Genomic DNA, 15315 nt, shown 5'->3' on the forward strand with positions numbered 1-15315 from the left:
GGCTCCCTAACATCGACCCCTTTCCTCCATAGGAGGAGATGGACACCAGCCCCATGGTGTCCTCCCTGCTCAGCGGGCTGGCTAACTACACCAACCTGCCCCAGGGCAGTAGAGAGCACGAAGAAGCAGAGAACAACGAGGGTGGAAAAAAGAAGCCAGTTCAGGTGGGGCCTTGGGGGAGAAGGGATGGGAGAGGGAAATGGATGGATGGAGGAGCGAACGGTAGGGAGGAAAGGAGGAGGGCGGTGGCTGTGTTGGAATGGGAGGGGAAGGATGGAGATGGAGGAGAGGAAGAAGGAGGTGTTTGGAGGGAGGCAAAGGGGAGAGATCTGGAGGCTGGTAGGAAGGAGGAAAAGGATGGAGAAACAGGAGGAGTGATGAAGGGAGGGAAAGTGCAGGCGAGGAGAGGCAGGGAAGGAACGTGGAGGAGGCGTGGCCTATTGGTAATGCGCAGGGTGTCGGGACTGACCGCTGGCCTCTCTGGCAGGCCCCACGCATGGGCACCTTCATGGGCGTGTACCTCCCCTGCCTGCAGAACATCTTCGGCGTCATCCTCTTCCTGCGGCTCACTTGGGTGGTGGGCATTGCAGGCATCATGGAGTCCTTCTGTATGGTCTTCATCTGCTGCTCCTGTGTGAGTGACCCCCACCCCTGCTCAGTGAAGACGGCTGGGGTTCGAGGCCTGGGGTGGGTGGTGGGAAGGAAGCACGAGACCTGAGCTTTTTATACGAGTCACTACTTATGATCCTTGAAAGTAAGTTAGGCTTGACTGGTCCTTCCTGAATCCCATAGGCTTCTCTCTGACGACTGAATCTACATGTGTGTGTTCATGTACTTACACAAGTACTGCAGAATCATTGATGAAGATGATAAATGCAGAGAACAAAACAAAATTCAACATAATTGCATAAGAGTTAACATTTTGGAAGGTTCCTACTCACAAAAAAATGAGATTATGTCTCACAGAGAACCTTGCAACTAGATTCTTCCTGTCCACGTTGAAAAAAAATCCAATTTCTATTGAACACCAAACTCATATTCTTGTGTCTTCACACATAACTTGGAGACCACTCTGCATGTGAAGATGCAAGTGCTGAAGCTACGCCTCTCATTCTATATTTGCGAATACCAAGGCTTGAGAGGTGAATTGTCTTTGGTCATAAGTTACCTAGGGGCCAAACTGGAGTGACAGGAGTTCTCTGGCATGGTAGTTCCTCCCATCTTCGTGGTAAATAAGAGGGTATTCTTTGAGACGGACTTGGCATGAGTAGAAGTTGGAACAGACCCAGAGAGAAGCTCAGGAGAGGAGAGCCTGTGGGTTTGGCTGGTGGCTGTTGGGTATATTGACTTGGCCACCAGCCAGACCACTGCAGCCCCCAGCAGCCACCATTCTGATGATCTCTTTCCTACAGACAATGCTCACAGCCATTTCCATGAGCGCGATTGCAACCAATGGTGTTGTACCTGGTATGTGACTGGGGCCTTTGCAGAGTGGGGGAGGGCCAGGGGCCTGATGCTTGATAGGGGGAACAGAGGGCCAGGCTTTGTGGACCCTCGGGACCCAAGACCCAAGACAGTATTGCAGGCCAAGAGGTAGGTAGGGGTGAGCCTGTTGGGGATTGGGAAGGAGGCAGATATTGGTGTTGAATAGGGCAATGATAACCTTCTCCCCCACTCAGTCCAAGACCCTCTTCTCTACCATCCTATTTTCTGAGCCATGACCTCCTTTCAGAGGTAATTAGCAAAATGGTAATAATTACTGCTGCAAACTCCATGCGGAGTGGTTGGCTGAATCTCCCGTAGTCTCCTTTCTGGGGCTGCAGCCTGAGGTCTAGAGAAACTGTCTTCTGCCCTCTGTCCCTAAGCTTGCTCAGCACAGGGATGTCCAGGGCCCTCTGATCCTCTCGCTGATAGTAGTTTTTTTCTGCAGCTGGTGGCTCCTACTACATGATCTCCAGGTCTCTGGGCCCAGAGTTTGGGGGCGCCGTGGGCCTCTGCTTCTACCTGGGCACTACCTTTGCTGGGGCTATGTACATCCTGGGCACCATCGAGATCCTGCTGGTGAGAGGGGGAGAGGAGGAGGAGTGGGGTCCCGGGCTGTCAGCCTCTTAACCAGTGTTCCCTGGACACCTGCTGTAGGCCAGGCCACTGCTTAAGGCCAGAGAGAAGTCGGATGTGGTCTGTCTCGAAAGAGTCCCCAGTCTGGCTGGGGAGACAAGATACAATAATTATGTAACACAAACAGCTGTGGTTTATCAGGCACCCACTGAGTTCTCAGCATAGCTCCAAGTGCTTTGCAGTCATTATCTTGAATCCTTAGAGGTTTAAGTATCATGATGGCATTTTACAAATGAGAAGTTCCAAAAGGCAGATAGATCACTGGCTCAAGGTCACTCAGCTATGGGCAAGCTGGCAGAGGTGTGGGTTGATAAGAGTTAAAATAACAGCTGGAATAATGAGAGCCTGCCACATTCCAGGGACGGTGGGAAGCACTCTTTGGATGTTAGTTGCAGAGCCCTGATAGATGGTTCTTAGATTGTAAAAGAGAACCATGAGGGACCCGTGTAGAGAGATCCGATAGGAGACACCCTAGGTGTCTGGGCTGTGTCTGAAGGACAGGGCGATGCCTTAGACCTCCTGTTCTTCCTGATTGGGTGGGTGCGGATGAGGGACCCTTAGCTTAAGGAAAGGGTGCAGTTTAGTGGCTTAGATGCTCCAAACCATGGCATTGCTTCTCAGCGCTGTATAAACTTTCTAACCCTGGGAGGTGGAGGCAGGAGGATGATAAGTATGAGATCACCCTCAGGACATAGTGAGTTTGAAGCCTGTCAGGACTGCAAGAGATCTTGTCACAAATGAAAGGAGAAGAAAAAGAGGAGCTAACCTTTCCCACCTCCTATCCTCCACAAGCCCTAAGATTTCATGAATCTCTCATATTTTAGAAGATGGCCATTTTACAGATGAGGAGGGCCAGGTCAGAGAGTCTCAGGAACATGTTGAGGGGTGTGAACCTTCATCTGCCTGGCTTCCAGAGTCTGTGCTTGTCCACTGTCTCCCAAGATCTTAGGGAACCAAAACTAACAGAGTCAGAGCTCCTGGTTTGGTGGCAGGAGAGAAGAAATCAGGGGTTGGGGGCTTGAGGGGGCACATTGGTGTGGGCTCTGTGAACCTCTGTAACTTATGGCATTTCTAGATGCATTATCAAACAGTTCTGCCCACAGTAACAAAGTAAGGAAAAAAATGACCCAGTGAAAATCACAAACATTTTAGCGTGTATCTCTCACATTTCTGTTCTTCTATATGATGCTTTGTTCTGTTTTTGTAAAACACAACTCCACTTGGAAATATTTCCTTAAGAACCCAAAGCTCCCTTTACTTATAAATAAAAAGTAACTAAATAAGTATAAGCATTTTAAATTTAATGTAGACATTTAAAATATGAATATATAAGACATCACATTTTAATTATTCAATAAAACTTCTGTTGTCCTTTTTTGCTGTTGCTGTTTTCTTTTCTTTCCTTTTTTTTTTGTTGAGACAAGTTTTCTCTGTATAGCCCTAGCTGTCCTGGAGCTCACTCTGTAGACCAGGTTGGCCTCGAACTCGGAGGTTCACCTACCTCTTCCTGCTGGGATTAAAGTCATGTGCCACCACACCCGGCTTGTTGTTTCATAAGACAGGTTCAGGCTTGCTCAGTACTGTTGACTCTCCTTCCTCAGTCTCCTGAGTGCTTGGAATACAGACATGCCTGGTACCACTGATATTTGGATATCCCTGCAAACACATCTACAACAATACAAGCACAATGAGTAAATATCTCCACATATAAATTAATAAATATGAGATCATAAGATCCATCATTTTTTAAAACTTGACTTTATTTACCCAATACACTATGCGTAGTTTTTAAACTCTTGAAATGAGGCCTTGCTATGTAGTTCAGGCTGGTTTCAAATTCTCCTGCCATAGTTTGGGATTATAAATCTGTACCACCGTGCCTACCATGGATAGTTTTTTAGTCCATCCATATAAATTCATGTCTTTTCTGCCCTTACTGCTGGGGATTGAACCCAGGGCTTGTGTTCATTTGAATGTATTTTCCATCACTGAGCCATGACACAGACCCATGCCATCTTTTAAAATAGTTTTGTAGCTTAAATAGAAATATCAGAATTTATTTACCTAGCCTCTAGGGATAAGCGTCTGTTTTTTCCACCTCTATATCATAAATAATAAAAGTAACATGTATCTAATAGTTATAACAGAGGAAGCTTCTCTCACATTGCAGGAGACCTTTTTAGCAGTGCACTGTTAATGGATCCATTTCCCTCCTCGGAGTCCATTTCCCTGGGGTGAGTCTCTGTTGGACTTTCCTGGGTCACCCATCTGGCTTCCTTTGCTCCTTTTCTGCAGGCTTATCTCTTCCCAGCCATGGCCATCTTCAAGGCAGAAGATGCCAGTGGGGAGGCAGCAGCCATGTTGAACAATATGCGGGTGTATGGCACCTGTGTACTTACCTGCATGGCCACTGTTGTCTTTGTGGGTGTCAAGTACGTCAACAAGTTTGCCCTGGTTTTCCTGGGTTGTGTCATCCTCTCCATCCTGGCCATCTATGCAGGGGTCATCAAGTCTGCCTTCGACCCACCCAATTTCCCGTGAGTGCTGTCTTTTGAGTCTACAGTATTACGGCCTCACTGGCCCAGCTCAGGTCTGCATAGTAAGAGTTTCTACCAGGTCCCCTCTCTCTTCACCCCTCAGAACCAGAAGTGTGTGGGTTGGGAGCAACATCCCCTGGAAGGACAAATGTTTCCTATTTAGGGAAATTTATCCAGCATGGGATAACAGTTTTAGTGGTGGGAAGAAGTTCCCTTGAGTGTGTCACATGCTTGCTGGTGGGGACTTGGGAACATAAAATAGAAATGGCTTCTGAAGGAATACACCCTGTGTGGTGGGGAAATTTGTGGATGGGTCAACCTCCTGGAATGGACAGTCTTAGTTTTTAGCACCTTCTCCAGGATGGGAAAGAACCCAGAAGAGAGAGCCCAGGGTTCAGGTCCCCTTGGTTCTCTTGCTCCTTTAGTAGAATCTCCTTAGTGCAGAGGATGGGGCTCAAAGGCTGCTGTCCACGGTGCTGAACTCAACAGCACCCACAGGCTAGCTCTCCATCTTGTCTGCACGCTTGACTGGCTTGGGAAATGTTATAGAAACTCCGATGGGCACACCCCAGACAGAATCAGAATCCCTGGATGTGGGACCCCAAAATCTGCATCTTTAAAACTGCCAGTGGTTCTGCTGTGAAACCAGGGAGAGGTTTTGTCCCTCCCATCTCCCTTGCTTGCTTCTCTCCCTAGGATCTGCCTCCTGGGGAACCGCACACTGTCTCGCCATGGCTTTGATGTGTGTTCCAAGCTGGCTTGGGAAGGAAATGAGACAGTGACCACACAGCTCTGGGGCCTTTTCTGTTCCTCCCGCTTCCTCAACGCCACCTGCGATGAGTACTTTACCCGAAACAATGTCACAGAGATCCAAGGCATTCCTGGTGCTGCCAGTGGCCTCATCAAAGGTGTGCATGCGTGCGTGCGTGCGTGTGTGTGTGTGTGTGTGTGTGTGTGTGTGTGTGAGAGAGAGAATGGGGTGATATCTATGGAGTGTTTCAGGGATTGTTGGTTAAGCTGTCAGGGTTAGGGGCATTCCTTGGGATTCAGTTCCATTCAGTCAGCTTTAATTAAGCATCTTGGGTAGACCAGGTTCTGTCCTAAGTATCATGGAGAGGCAGAGTGGAATGTGCCTCACTGTTATTAAGAAAGAGAGCCGGTCTAATAAACATCTACTTAACACCGTGCTGAAGCACTGGAACCACAACACACACAGTCTCAGGACTTGGCCTTAGAGATTCAGTGACAGATCAATGTGTTAGTAATAGATTATGTTCCACAGAGATGTGTATTCACTGAGCAGAGAGACGTGAGGAGACACAGCATTCATATGTATCAGGTGACAAGAACAAGGCTTCCTGCACTTGACAAGGGAAACTTTGGAGGACAAGCAAGAGACTGGATATGGGAATTAAAATCAAAGAACAGCCTGCTTAATGCGTGTGGCCTGTCCTTCTGACCACAATGCATTTGGTGTGACTCGGGGTGCAATGTACAAATTAAAATGACAAGGGATGGTGCTACAGAGGGTAGCACAAGCCAGACCATGGCAGGCCCTGGAAGCCTTGCTGAGGAGGTTGGTTTGCATGTTGAAGGCAGTGGGGGTGCAGATGCTGTGAGCCCAGGAGAAAGATGGCATCTTTCTGAGAAACAGTGATGGTTTCAGCAGTAATGGAGTAGGGGTTCTCAACTAGAGCTGCTCTTCTGCCCTGGAAGTGTTTGGCCATCTCTCTCTCTCTCTCTCTCTCTCTCTCTCTCTCTCTCTCTCTCTCTCTCTCTCTCTCTCTCTCTGTGCGCGTGCACACACACACACAATTTTATTTTGCATGTTTATATGTGTGTGTACATGCATGCCATGTGCATATAGAAGCCACAGGACATCTTGTTGGAGTCTGTTCCCTCCTTCCACCATGTGGGTCTCTGGAATTGAACCCAGATTATCAGGTTTTACAGCAGGTGCCTTTACTCACTGAGCCATCTTTCTGGTCCCTTGAGATATTTTTTGGTCATCAGACTAGAGGGATTGGAGCTTGAGAGATGGCTCAGAGGTGAAGAGAACTTGCTGCGCTTCCAGAGGTCCTAGGTTTGATTCCAGCAGCCACATGGTGGCTCACAACCATCTGTAACTCAGTTCCAGGGGACCTGATGCCTTCTGGCTTCTGCAGGCAGTAGGCACACATGAGGTTCACAGACATGCATGCGGATAAAACACCCATGCGCATAAAACAGGAGCAACACTGGAGGGATGCTGCTGACATTTAGTGTATAGATGACAGGTGTCTGCCTAACACTCTAGTGCTGTTTGCTACCCCGCCATAGCAGATTCATCTACCTCACCTGCCACTGGTGTGGGGTGGAGGAGCCCTGGAGTGGGATGAAAAGGCTTGTTTGAGAAATATTAATGAGTGGTGATGGGCAGAAGTTGAAAGGCTTTGAAGCAGGGGAACAGAAGCAGTTGACAGCAATGCCAAGGTGTCTGAATTAATTGATGCTAGTGCCATCACCAAGATGAGAGCAGATGAGGTCAACTGGGGACAGGCAGGCTCAGGGAGGACTTTCTGCATCTGTCCCACGAGATTGGACTACGTAAGAGCACAGACTCAGTCCCATTCAGCTTTGAAATCGGTGTGCACACTATGGCACAAGGCAGGAGTTTGGGAAATGGTGGGTGTGAAAGACCAGTTGTGGGTGTGAATGAGATTTGGTTGGTCTTAACTCTTTGCTTCCCATCCCTCCTGGTTTAAGCTCTGATCCCCAACTTCTGGTCACCTCCCTGAGTGTCTCATATTCACACAGAGAACCTGTGGAGTTCCTACCTGACGAAGGGGGTGATCGTGGAGAGGCGTGGCATGCCCTCAGTGGGCCTGACAGATGGCACCCCCGTCGACATGGACCACCCCTATGTCTTCAGTGACATGACCTCTTACTTCACTCTGCTCGTTGGCATCTACTTCCCCTCAGTCACAGGTGAGCCAGAGCTCGGAGAGGGAGTTCTGTGCCTGGGAGAGGGTGGATAGGAGGCTCGGAGACAAGACTAATGGCTCTCCCTGCCACCTAAGCAGTGGTGAATCCTTGTTTGGGACCTATGGGATCGAGGAAGGAATCAGGATCAAAACAGATAGCTTGTGTGGCAAGGCGAGGTACCAGACTCCTGACTCCAATATGCGTCTTTTCCTCAATGGCCTTGGCTTCTATCTGAACTGCTCTCCCACCTCTAGGAATCATGGCTGGCTCAAACCGGTCTGGAGACCTGCGGGATGCCCAGAAATCCATCCCTACTGGAACCATTCTGGCCATTGCCACCACCTCTGCTGTCTGTATCCTGCACAGCTGGGTGTGTCCACTCCTGGTGTGTGTGTGTGTGGTACTGCGGGTGGCATGGAGGTTGCTACCTTCTCGGGTGACTCAGGATGGGTGGCTGGTAGGGTATCACCATGCTAGAGATTCTCCTTCATTCTCTGCCTTAGACATCAGCTCTGTTGTTCTGTTCGGGGCCTGCATTGAGGGGGTCGTCCTGCGGGACAAGTAAGTGAAGGAAGGGGAATGGACTTTGTCCTGGAGGAGGGGTGGGCTGAGGAAGAAGCAGAGCTGGCAGGACGGTGGGGACCTGAGAGAGGGGCCACTGGGCGAGAGACCATGATATTTGTTGATCTACTCGTTTTCTTCTTATTGAATATTTTATCTTTGTCACTTAACCTTAAGAGGCTCAAAAGATGTCTCCTTTGGTTTGGGATGGTGACATATTTATTTATGATCTGTTCATTCATTCATTCATTCATCCATGCATTCATTCACCTAGCACTTCTGTGTATTGTTCATTGTCTTAAACATTCTGAAGGAAGCAAAGAGTAACACAGGTTTTGTGTGTTTTTTTAAAAATATATAACAGGGCTACAGAGAGCACATGGTGGGGTTCAGTGTGACCCAGTCAAGTGAACACATTAGTGAATACATTAATTAACATATTAACGAATACATTAATGAACACATTACTGCTAGTTTTAGGGTAGTTTGGCTTCCATTTATCTCCTTTAATCATAGTCCTCCCACGAGAATGCCAGGGTCCAGCAGTTCCTTCTCCTCAGAGCTTCATCAGGCATTTGAAGGACTTCAGCATACAACCCTCTGAGGAAAAGCAGGAAGGGTTTTTTTGTACATTGTAATTTGTCCTGCACCAACCACAGCTCAAAAGCATTTGATGAAAGCTCAGCTTTTGTAGAATTAAAAAATTATTATTACTTATGTGCATATGTGTTTTGCCTGCATGGGAGTGTCAGGTCCCCTGGAACTGGAGTTACAGACAGTTGTGAGCTGCCATCTGGATGCTGGGAACTGAACCTGGGTCCTCTGGAAGTACAGCCAGTGTAGACTTTCCATGGTCATGTTCCCTAAACAATACAGTGTGGCAGCCAGGTCCACAGACTTCTAGTGTATTGGGGTTGTAAGTCACCAGACACGATTCTGAATCTTCCGGAAACTGTGTGCCTGCTGGTGCATACTGTGTCACTTTTTGAAGGTGTGAGCACCAAGGAATCTGGTATCTTGGGAGCAGGGGCCCACCCCATACAGATTCCGAGAGATGTTTGCCTTAGTCTTCCTTCCCACTGTCTTTAAAATTTTATTTATTGCCAGTTGTGGTGGCGCACACCTTTAATCCCAGCACTTGGGAGGTAGAGGCAGGCGGATCTCTGTAAGTTCGAGGCCAGCCTGATCTGCAGAGTGAGTTCCAGGTCAGCAAGGGTTGTGTAAAGAGACCTATCTCGAAAAATATTTAGTGTGTGTGAGTGTGCGCACATGTGCACGCACATGTATGCAGGTGTGTGTGTGTGCCATGGCACATGCATAGAGGTTAGAGAAGAAGTGTTGGTTCCCTCTCTCCACTGTAGATTTTAGGGATCAAACTCGGGTTTGAAGAATTTGCATCTATGACTGTTTTAGAGTAGTTTGTTTTTTTTTTTTCGAGACAGGGTTTCTCTGTGGCTTTGGAGGCTGTCCTGGAACTAGCTCTTATAGACCAGGCTGGTCTCGAACTCACAAAGATCCGCCTGCCTCTGCCTCCGGAGTGCTGGGATTAAAGGCGTGTGCCACCAACGCCCGGCAGTTTTAGAGTAGTTTGACCTCCATGCATCTCATTTAGTCATAGACCTCTCATGAGGCTGCCAAAGGGTCCACAGTTCCTTCATCCCCACTCTTAGCCTGGTGTTTGAAGCATCTCACCAGTGGTCCCTTGAGCACATCTCCAGGGACAGGAAAGGCAGCATCTCCCATCTTTCCCTTCTCCTCTACCTCCCTTCTCTCCCCTTACTTTTCTTTCTTTCACCTTTTAAAGACATTTGTTTGTATTTAATGTGTATGAGTGTTTACCTGCATGTATGTCTGAGCACCACCTGCATGCCTGGTGTCCACGGAGGCCGGAAGTGAGTGCTGGATCCTCAGGGACTGGAGCTTCAGGCAGTCTGTGAACTGTCATGTGGGTGCGGGAGAGTGACCAGTGCTCTCAACAGCTGAGCCATCTAGTCCACCCCTCCCCTCTTTTGGAGGTAGGGTCTTGCTACACTGCTCAGGCTGCTCTGGGATTCCTGGGCTCACGAAGGTCTCCTGCCTCAGCTTTACACGTGGCTGGGACGGGGGGGCTCATGCCACTACATTTCCATTTTAAGACAATAGCATTGATATAAAATTCTTTCTTTTGATTTTTTTTTGAGACAGGGTTTCTTTGTGGCCGTGGCTGTCCTGAAACTCACTCTGTAGACCAAGCTGACCTTGAACTCAGATCTGTCTGCCTCTGTCTCCCAAACACTGGGATTAAAAGTGTATGACACCAAGCCCGGCCTGATTTTTTCTATTTTTTAAACGTTAATTTATTGTATGGATGTATGTGTGTGTGTGTGTGTGTGTGCGCGCGCGCGTGTGCATGTGTGCATCTCTGTGCCATTAGTGCACATGTCAATGTCAGAAGGCAGCTTGTGGGGTCACTTCTCTCCTTCCACCATGGGGGTCATGGGTGTGACAAGTGTCCCTTCCCAGGTAGGCCATCCTGCAGGCCCTTTCCCTTTGATTCTTACACCATCAGCACACCATGAAGCCACAGCCCCCATTTTTCATGTGGAGATGCCAACTGATTTTCTTAGGATCATCATGTTAACAATTGTGTATTAAAATGGTGTTCCTACCCTGTTCTGGGCAGTTCTCACGTTATGTCTCCTATTCTCTCGCCATTTCTGTGAGGTAGGCTCATGGAGATTCTCAGCAGAAGAGGATCAAGGTTGCACAGACAGGAAGTAACAACGATACTTGGTTTTGTATCTCCTTTGACACTGTGAAGCCTAACCCTGTAGTCAGCATCCTGCTGGGCGTGGCATTGGTCTGGGGCAAGCTGCTAGTCAGCATCCTGCTGGGCATGGCATTGGTCTGGAGCAAGCTGCTCTGGAATCCAGGTGGCATTGCTCACCCAATGTTTCTGCCCCTTACTATCTCTTTCCAGGTTTGGGGAAGCTGTGAATGGTAACCTGGTGGTGGGCACCCTGGCCTGGCCATCTCCTTGGGTCATTGTCATCGGCTCCTTCTTCTCTACCTGTGGGGCTGGACTACAGAGCCTCACAGGGGCCCCACGCCTGCTCCAGGCCATCTCCCGGGATGGCATAGTGCCCTTCTTGCAGGTCAGTGTGGCAGGCCACCCCACGCAATAGTCAGTCTTTGGGGCCCCTGCCCAGGAGACACTGAACCAGGGCTCCAGCATCCTTGAGCTCTCTGCTAGGTATTGCTCCACAGCTGCACTACAAAAGAAAGGGCCATATTCGGGATTTGGCCTGAGTTCCCTGAAAACTATCCACTCTTAGAGGAAAAGTGGATGGCTCTTCTCCAGCCTAGGGGGCAGTTGGGGACTCAGAGCCAGCAACAGACCCAGAAAAGGCTGTATTTTTCTGTGGTTCTTAAAAAAAATCCACAGAGCAAACAGACACATCTCTCCTGTCCCTCAGGAGCCTCTTTCCCTCTGGGGCTCATTTCAGAGTTATTGCAGGAGGACAGCAGTAGGGTGGGTGAGAACAGAGAGAGCTGGATGTTCCCTTGGGTTCCCTAGAGGAAGCAGAACACAGTCACCTCTCCTTACCCCCTCACTGGTTTTGAGTCCTGCCTCTATTCTCCTGGTCCCCAAGACTGAAGGCTTCAGTCCCCCACGATGACTGCTCTGTTCCCAGGTCTTTGGCCATGGCAAAGCCAATGGAGAGCCGACCTGGGCCCTGCTGCTGACTGCCTGCATCTGTGAGATTGGCATCCTCATCGCCTCCCTGGATGAGGTCGCCCCCATCCTTTCCATGTGCGTGCTAGGCCTGGAACCCACCCATTGACCCCATGAGCCTCTCTTCCTGGGTCCCTCCACTGTCATCTTAATAACCCCAGGAAGCTCCCCGGTGGCCGCAGAAGCCCATCACTGTCGTATAGACTTGCCCTCACACATCAGGGTGTGCCGTGAGGTCTAGCTTTTCAATGTGACTTGGCCCTTGGCGAGTCTCTCTTCTCCTCCTCCCTTCTCTTTCCTCCATGTCCTGTTCTCTCTGCACGTCTCCGTTTCTCTTTCTGCACATCTTCCTGCATCTGCCTCACCTGAACCCTTTCCCATTCTAGGTTCTTCCTGATGTGTTACATGTTTGTGAACTTGGCATGTGCGGTGCAGACGCTGCTGAGGACGCCCAACTGGAGGCCACGCTTTCGCTATTACCACTGGTGGGGGCCCATTTCCTCACCCCTTCCCACAGAGCTATTTCTCATCTGTCCTGAGCCGCACTTCAGATCGGAGGTCCTCAAGCAGGGTGTTTCCTCTCCAGCTTTTGCATTCAGATAGCTCGAGGATGGTCATAGGGAGGGTCTTATGGTCACGGTCAGAAACAGCCTCAGTGGCCATCTCTTCTTTGTCTGCAAAGCTAAACCTCTTGTACTACAGTGTGGAGGTTAGAGTCAGATGGACTCAAATTCACAGCCCAACTCTCCACTTCCTGCCTCCGAGAGCTTGGACTGATGATGGAGACTCTTTGGACCTCAGTTTCCTCAGCTGGGAAATGGGAAAAATAGCCTCACTCCCTACTGGGTTTCTGGTGAGCATGGTAGGTGATGTAGAGAGGATTTTCCTCTCGATGGGGCTAAACTCTCCTTACTATGTGACTCTGTGACTTTTCTTCTGTGACAGGCAGAACCATGCTTGCCCCACAAGGGGAAACTTGAGTTCACAGCAGGTGGCCGGCCCATGGCCACCCATAAGACTATGAGATAATAGACTTCCTTTTCTTTTTTAAGACAGGGTTTCTCTGTGTAGCCCTGGCTGTCCTACAACTAGCTCTGTAGACCAGGCTGGCCTTGAACTCACAGAGATCCACCTGCCTCTGCCTCTGCCTCCCGAGTGCTGGGATTAAAGGTGTGTGCTGCTGTCACTCATAAGGATAATGTACTTTGATGGAAGCTACCTGCTTTTGGTCTTAGGGCTCCTCTTGCTGCTGGCCTTTTTTTCTGGAAAGTTCTGCTTCCAGTGCTCATGGACCGCTGTCTCAGAAACCATATGAACCCATCTACTTGAAGTTATCTGGCAGGGTTTAAGGGACAGAAACTAGATGGGGTAGTGACTCTGGAGTCAGGTGGGGACATGGAACAGTGTCCTGTTTATAGCTACTTGTTTATTTAGAAAGCACCATGTCTGCAGGTGCTCAGGGTGACAACAGTGTGGCATTTAAATCTAGATTCCCATGTCTTGCCCAGGCCTTGCCTGCTATCCTCCTCTTGCTGCCCAAGCCCAGACATCATAATCAACCCTGCAAAGGGTTCAGGGACTGTGTTCTCTTCATTTTCCAGGACTCTCTCCTTCCTGGGCATGAGCCTCTGCCTGGCCCTCATGTTCATTTGCTCCTGGTATTACGCGCTGGTAGCCATGCTCATCGCTGGCCTCATCTATAAGTACATCGAGTACCGGGGGTAAGTGCCAGGAGGAGGCTGGAAGGCTGAGAGCAGACAGGGCTGATTGCATGATGATCCAGGGCTGGAGTGCAGAGAAAGGGATGATATGGGGTAGGTTTGGAGATGAGGCTGATGATGCCTTGAGAAACATGCAAGAGAGCACCTAGATTTAGGAGTGATTTCAAAGGGACCGATTACAGCTTGACTAAGTCAGGAGGCAAGGGCAACATGGGAGAGACGGCTGTGCTCTGGAACAACCAGATCTGTGGGATGTTTTCCCCTGCCACCCTTGTTTCCTGACTCATGTGATCCCCTTCCTGGTCTCCAGGGCAGAGAAGGAGTGGGGCGATGGGATCCGGGGCCTGTCTCTCAGCGCTGCTCGCTACGCTCTCTTGCGCCTGGAGGAAGGGCCTCCGCACACCAAGAACTGGAGGTGAGTGGTGAGGGCGCCTGGGGAGGGTTCAGGGTGGGATGGCAAGGGAGCAGGGACCTAATTCATCCGTCTGACTCTGGCTGAGTGGTACCTTTCTCCAACCCTGCCTTGCCTGACCCCTCCTATAACACTATGATCAACTGAGTTCCAGACATTTGTTCTCCAAATCTATTCACCATGTGCTTGTCTATTTGATCATTCCATTACTTGTGAAAAAATCCTCAAACTCATGTTGTATGGCCAACCCCCTTCCTAGCTCTGGGGGTACTGCCAGCTCACAGATCTGTGGAGATGCACAGAGCGAGGCAGAAAGACAACACTGAGTCGGCTCTCTTGCTTTCAGAGTGAGAGTGATAGGGTTGCATAGGAGACTCCAGACTGATGACAATGTTTCTACTGAAGATGAGGGGCCCTAGGCCTTGTGGAATTTCCCCCTTCTGTCCTTAGGTTAGGGACTTCCTAAGTACACACTCAGCTTGACATCTGTCCCCTGGTTTCACCAAGGGTCAGGATGGAAGTCTAAATAATGGACATGTTACTAACCTGGGGCTCCCATCACTGGACCTGACAGTGCCTGTAAATTCTCAAGTGGTCAGCCCAGGTCCAGCCCAGAATAGGTACTTGCTTGGTGAACTCTATGAAAGTGATGGAGAGTTGAGGGAACATGATGCTGACTGTATGGAGAAGTGATGGGTGAATGGCTGGGAGGATGGATGGATAAGCACATACACATGGGAGTCTATCCGGGGGAATAGATGGATGTGTGAATGGAGAGCAGGTGGGTGGACGTGTGGGCGACTGAGTGAATAATGCCTGGTAGGTAAATTCATCTGGGTATTGCTGGATGACTGAAGGCTGGAATGGATGAGTGGGTGGCTGAATGGATACATGAATGGGGGAGATGGAGAGATGGGTGGGTGGATGGATGGATGGAGAGGTGTGGGAGATGGTTGGAGGGCTGACTACTCAAGGAAATGGTCGCTGTGGCCCAGCAGGTTATGGTCGATGGGGCCCAGGTGTGCGGGCATATGGGTAAACTGAGGTCTGTCATGTGGTGGGAGGGTGGGTGACTGGGAGGTGGTGGGTCACGTGACCGTGCACCCTCTTCAGGCCCCAGCTCCTGGTGCTGGTGCGTGTGGACCAGGATCAAAACGTGGTGCATCCCCAGCTGCTGTCCTTGACCTCCCAGCTCAAGGCCGGGAAGGGCCTGACCATCGTGGGTTCTGTCCTTGAGGGCACCTTTCTGGACAACCACCCTCAGGCCCAGCGGGCAGAGGAGGTGAG

General features: G+C 49.7%; 1 protein-coding gene across 2 annotated transcripts in view; it reads left to right on the forward strand.

The window, feature by feature from the left end:
* The window catches only part of Slc12a5 (solute carrier family 12 member 5), a 38345-nt gene that overhangs the window by 13270 nt on the left and 9760 nt on the right, over positions 1-15315 (forward strand). For both annotated transcript variants that reach the window (XM_040732989.1, XM_040732990.1), the window contains exons 3-17: positions 33-164; positions 488-634; positions 1413-1467; positions 1931-2061; positions 4414-4655; positions 5352-5563; positions 7452-7622; positions 7874-7972; positions 8123-8180; positions 11140-11314; positions 11855-11973; positions 12282-12380; positions 13497-13616; positions 13927-14031; positions 15142-15310. In XM_040732989.1, coding sequence (XP_040588923.1) covers positions 33-164; positions 488-634; positions 1413-1467; positions 1931-2061; positions 4414-4655; positions 5352-5563; positions 7452-7622; positions 7874-7972; positions 8123-8180; positions 11140-11314; positions 11855-11973; positions 12282-12380; positions 13497-13616; positions 13927-14031; positions 15142-15310 — 2034 coding nt within the window. The remainder of the gene's footprint in view (positions 1-32; positions 165-487; positions 635-1412; positions 1468-1930; positions 2062-4413; positions 4656-5351; positions 5564-7451; positions 7623-7873; positions 7973-8122; positions 8181-11139; positions 11315-11854; positions 11974-12281; positions 12381-13496; positions 13617-13926; positions 14032-15141; positions 15311-15315) is intronic.

The sequence above is a fragment of the Mesocricetus auratus genome, unplaced genomic scaffold (assembly GCF_017639785.1).
Source record: "Mesocricetus auratus isolate SY011 unplaced genomic scaffold, BCM_Maur_2.0 Super-Scaffold_100028, whole genome shotgun sequence".
Classification (NCBI taxonomy): Eukaryota; Metazoa; Chordata; class Mammalia; order Rodentia; family Cricetidae; genus Mesocricetus; species Mesocricetus auratus.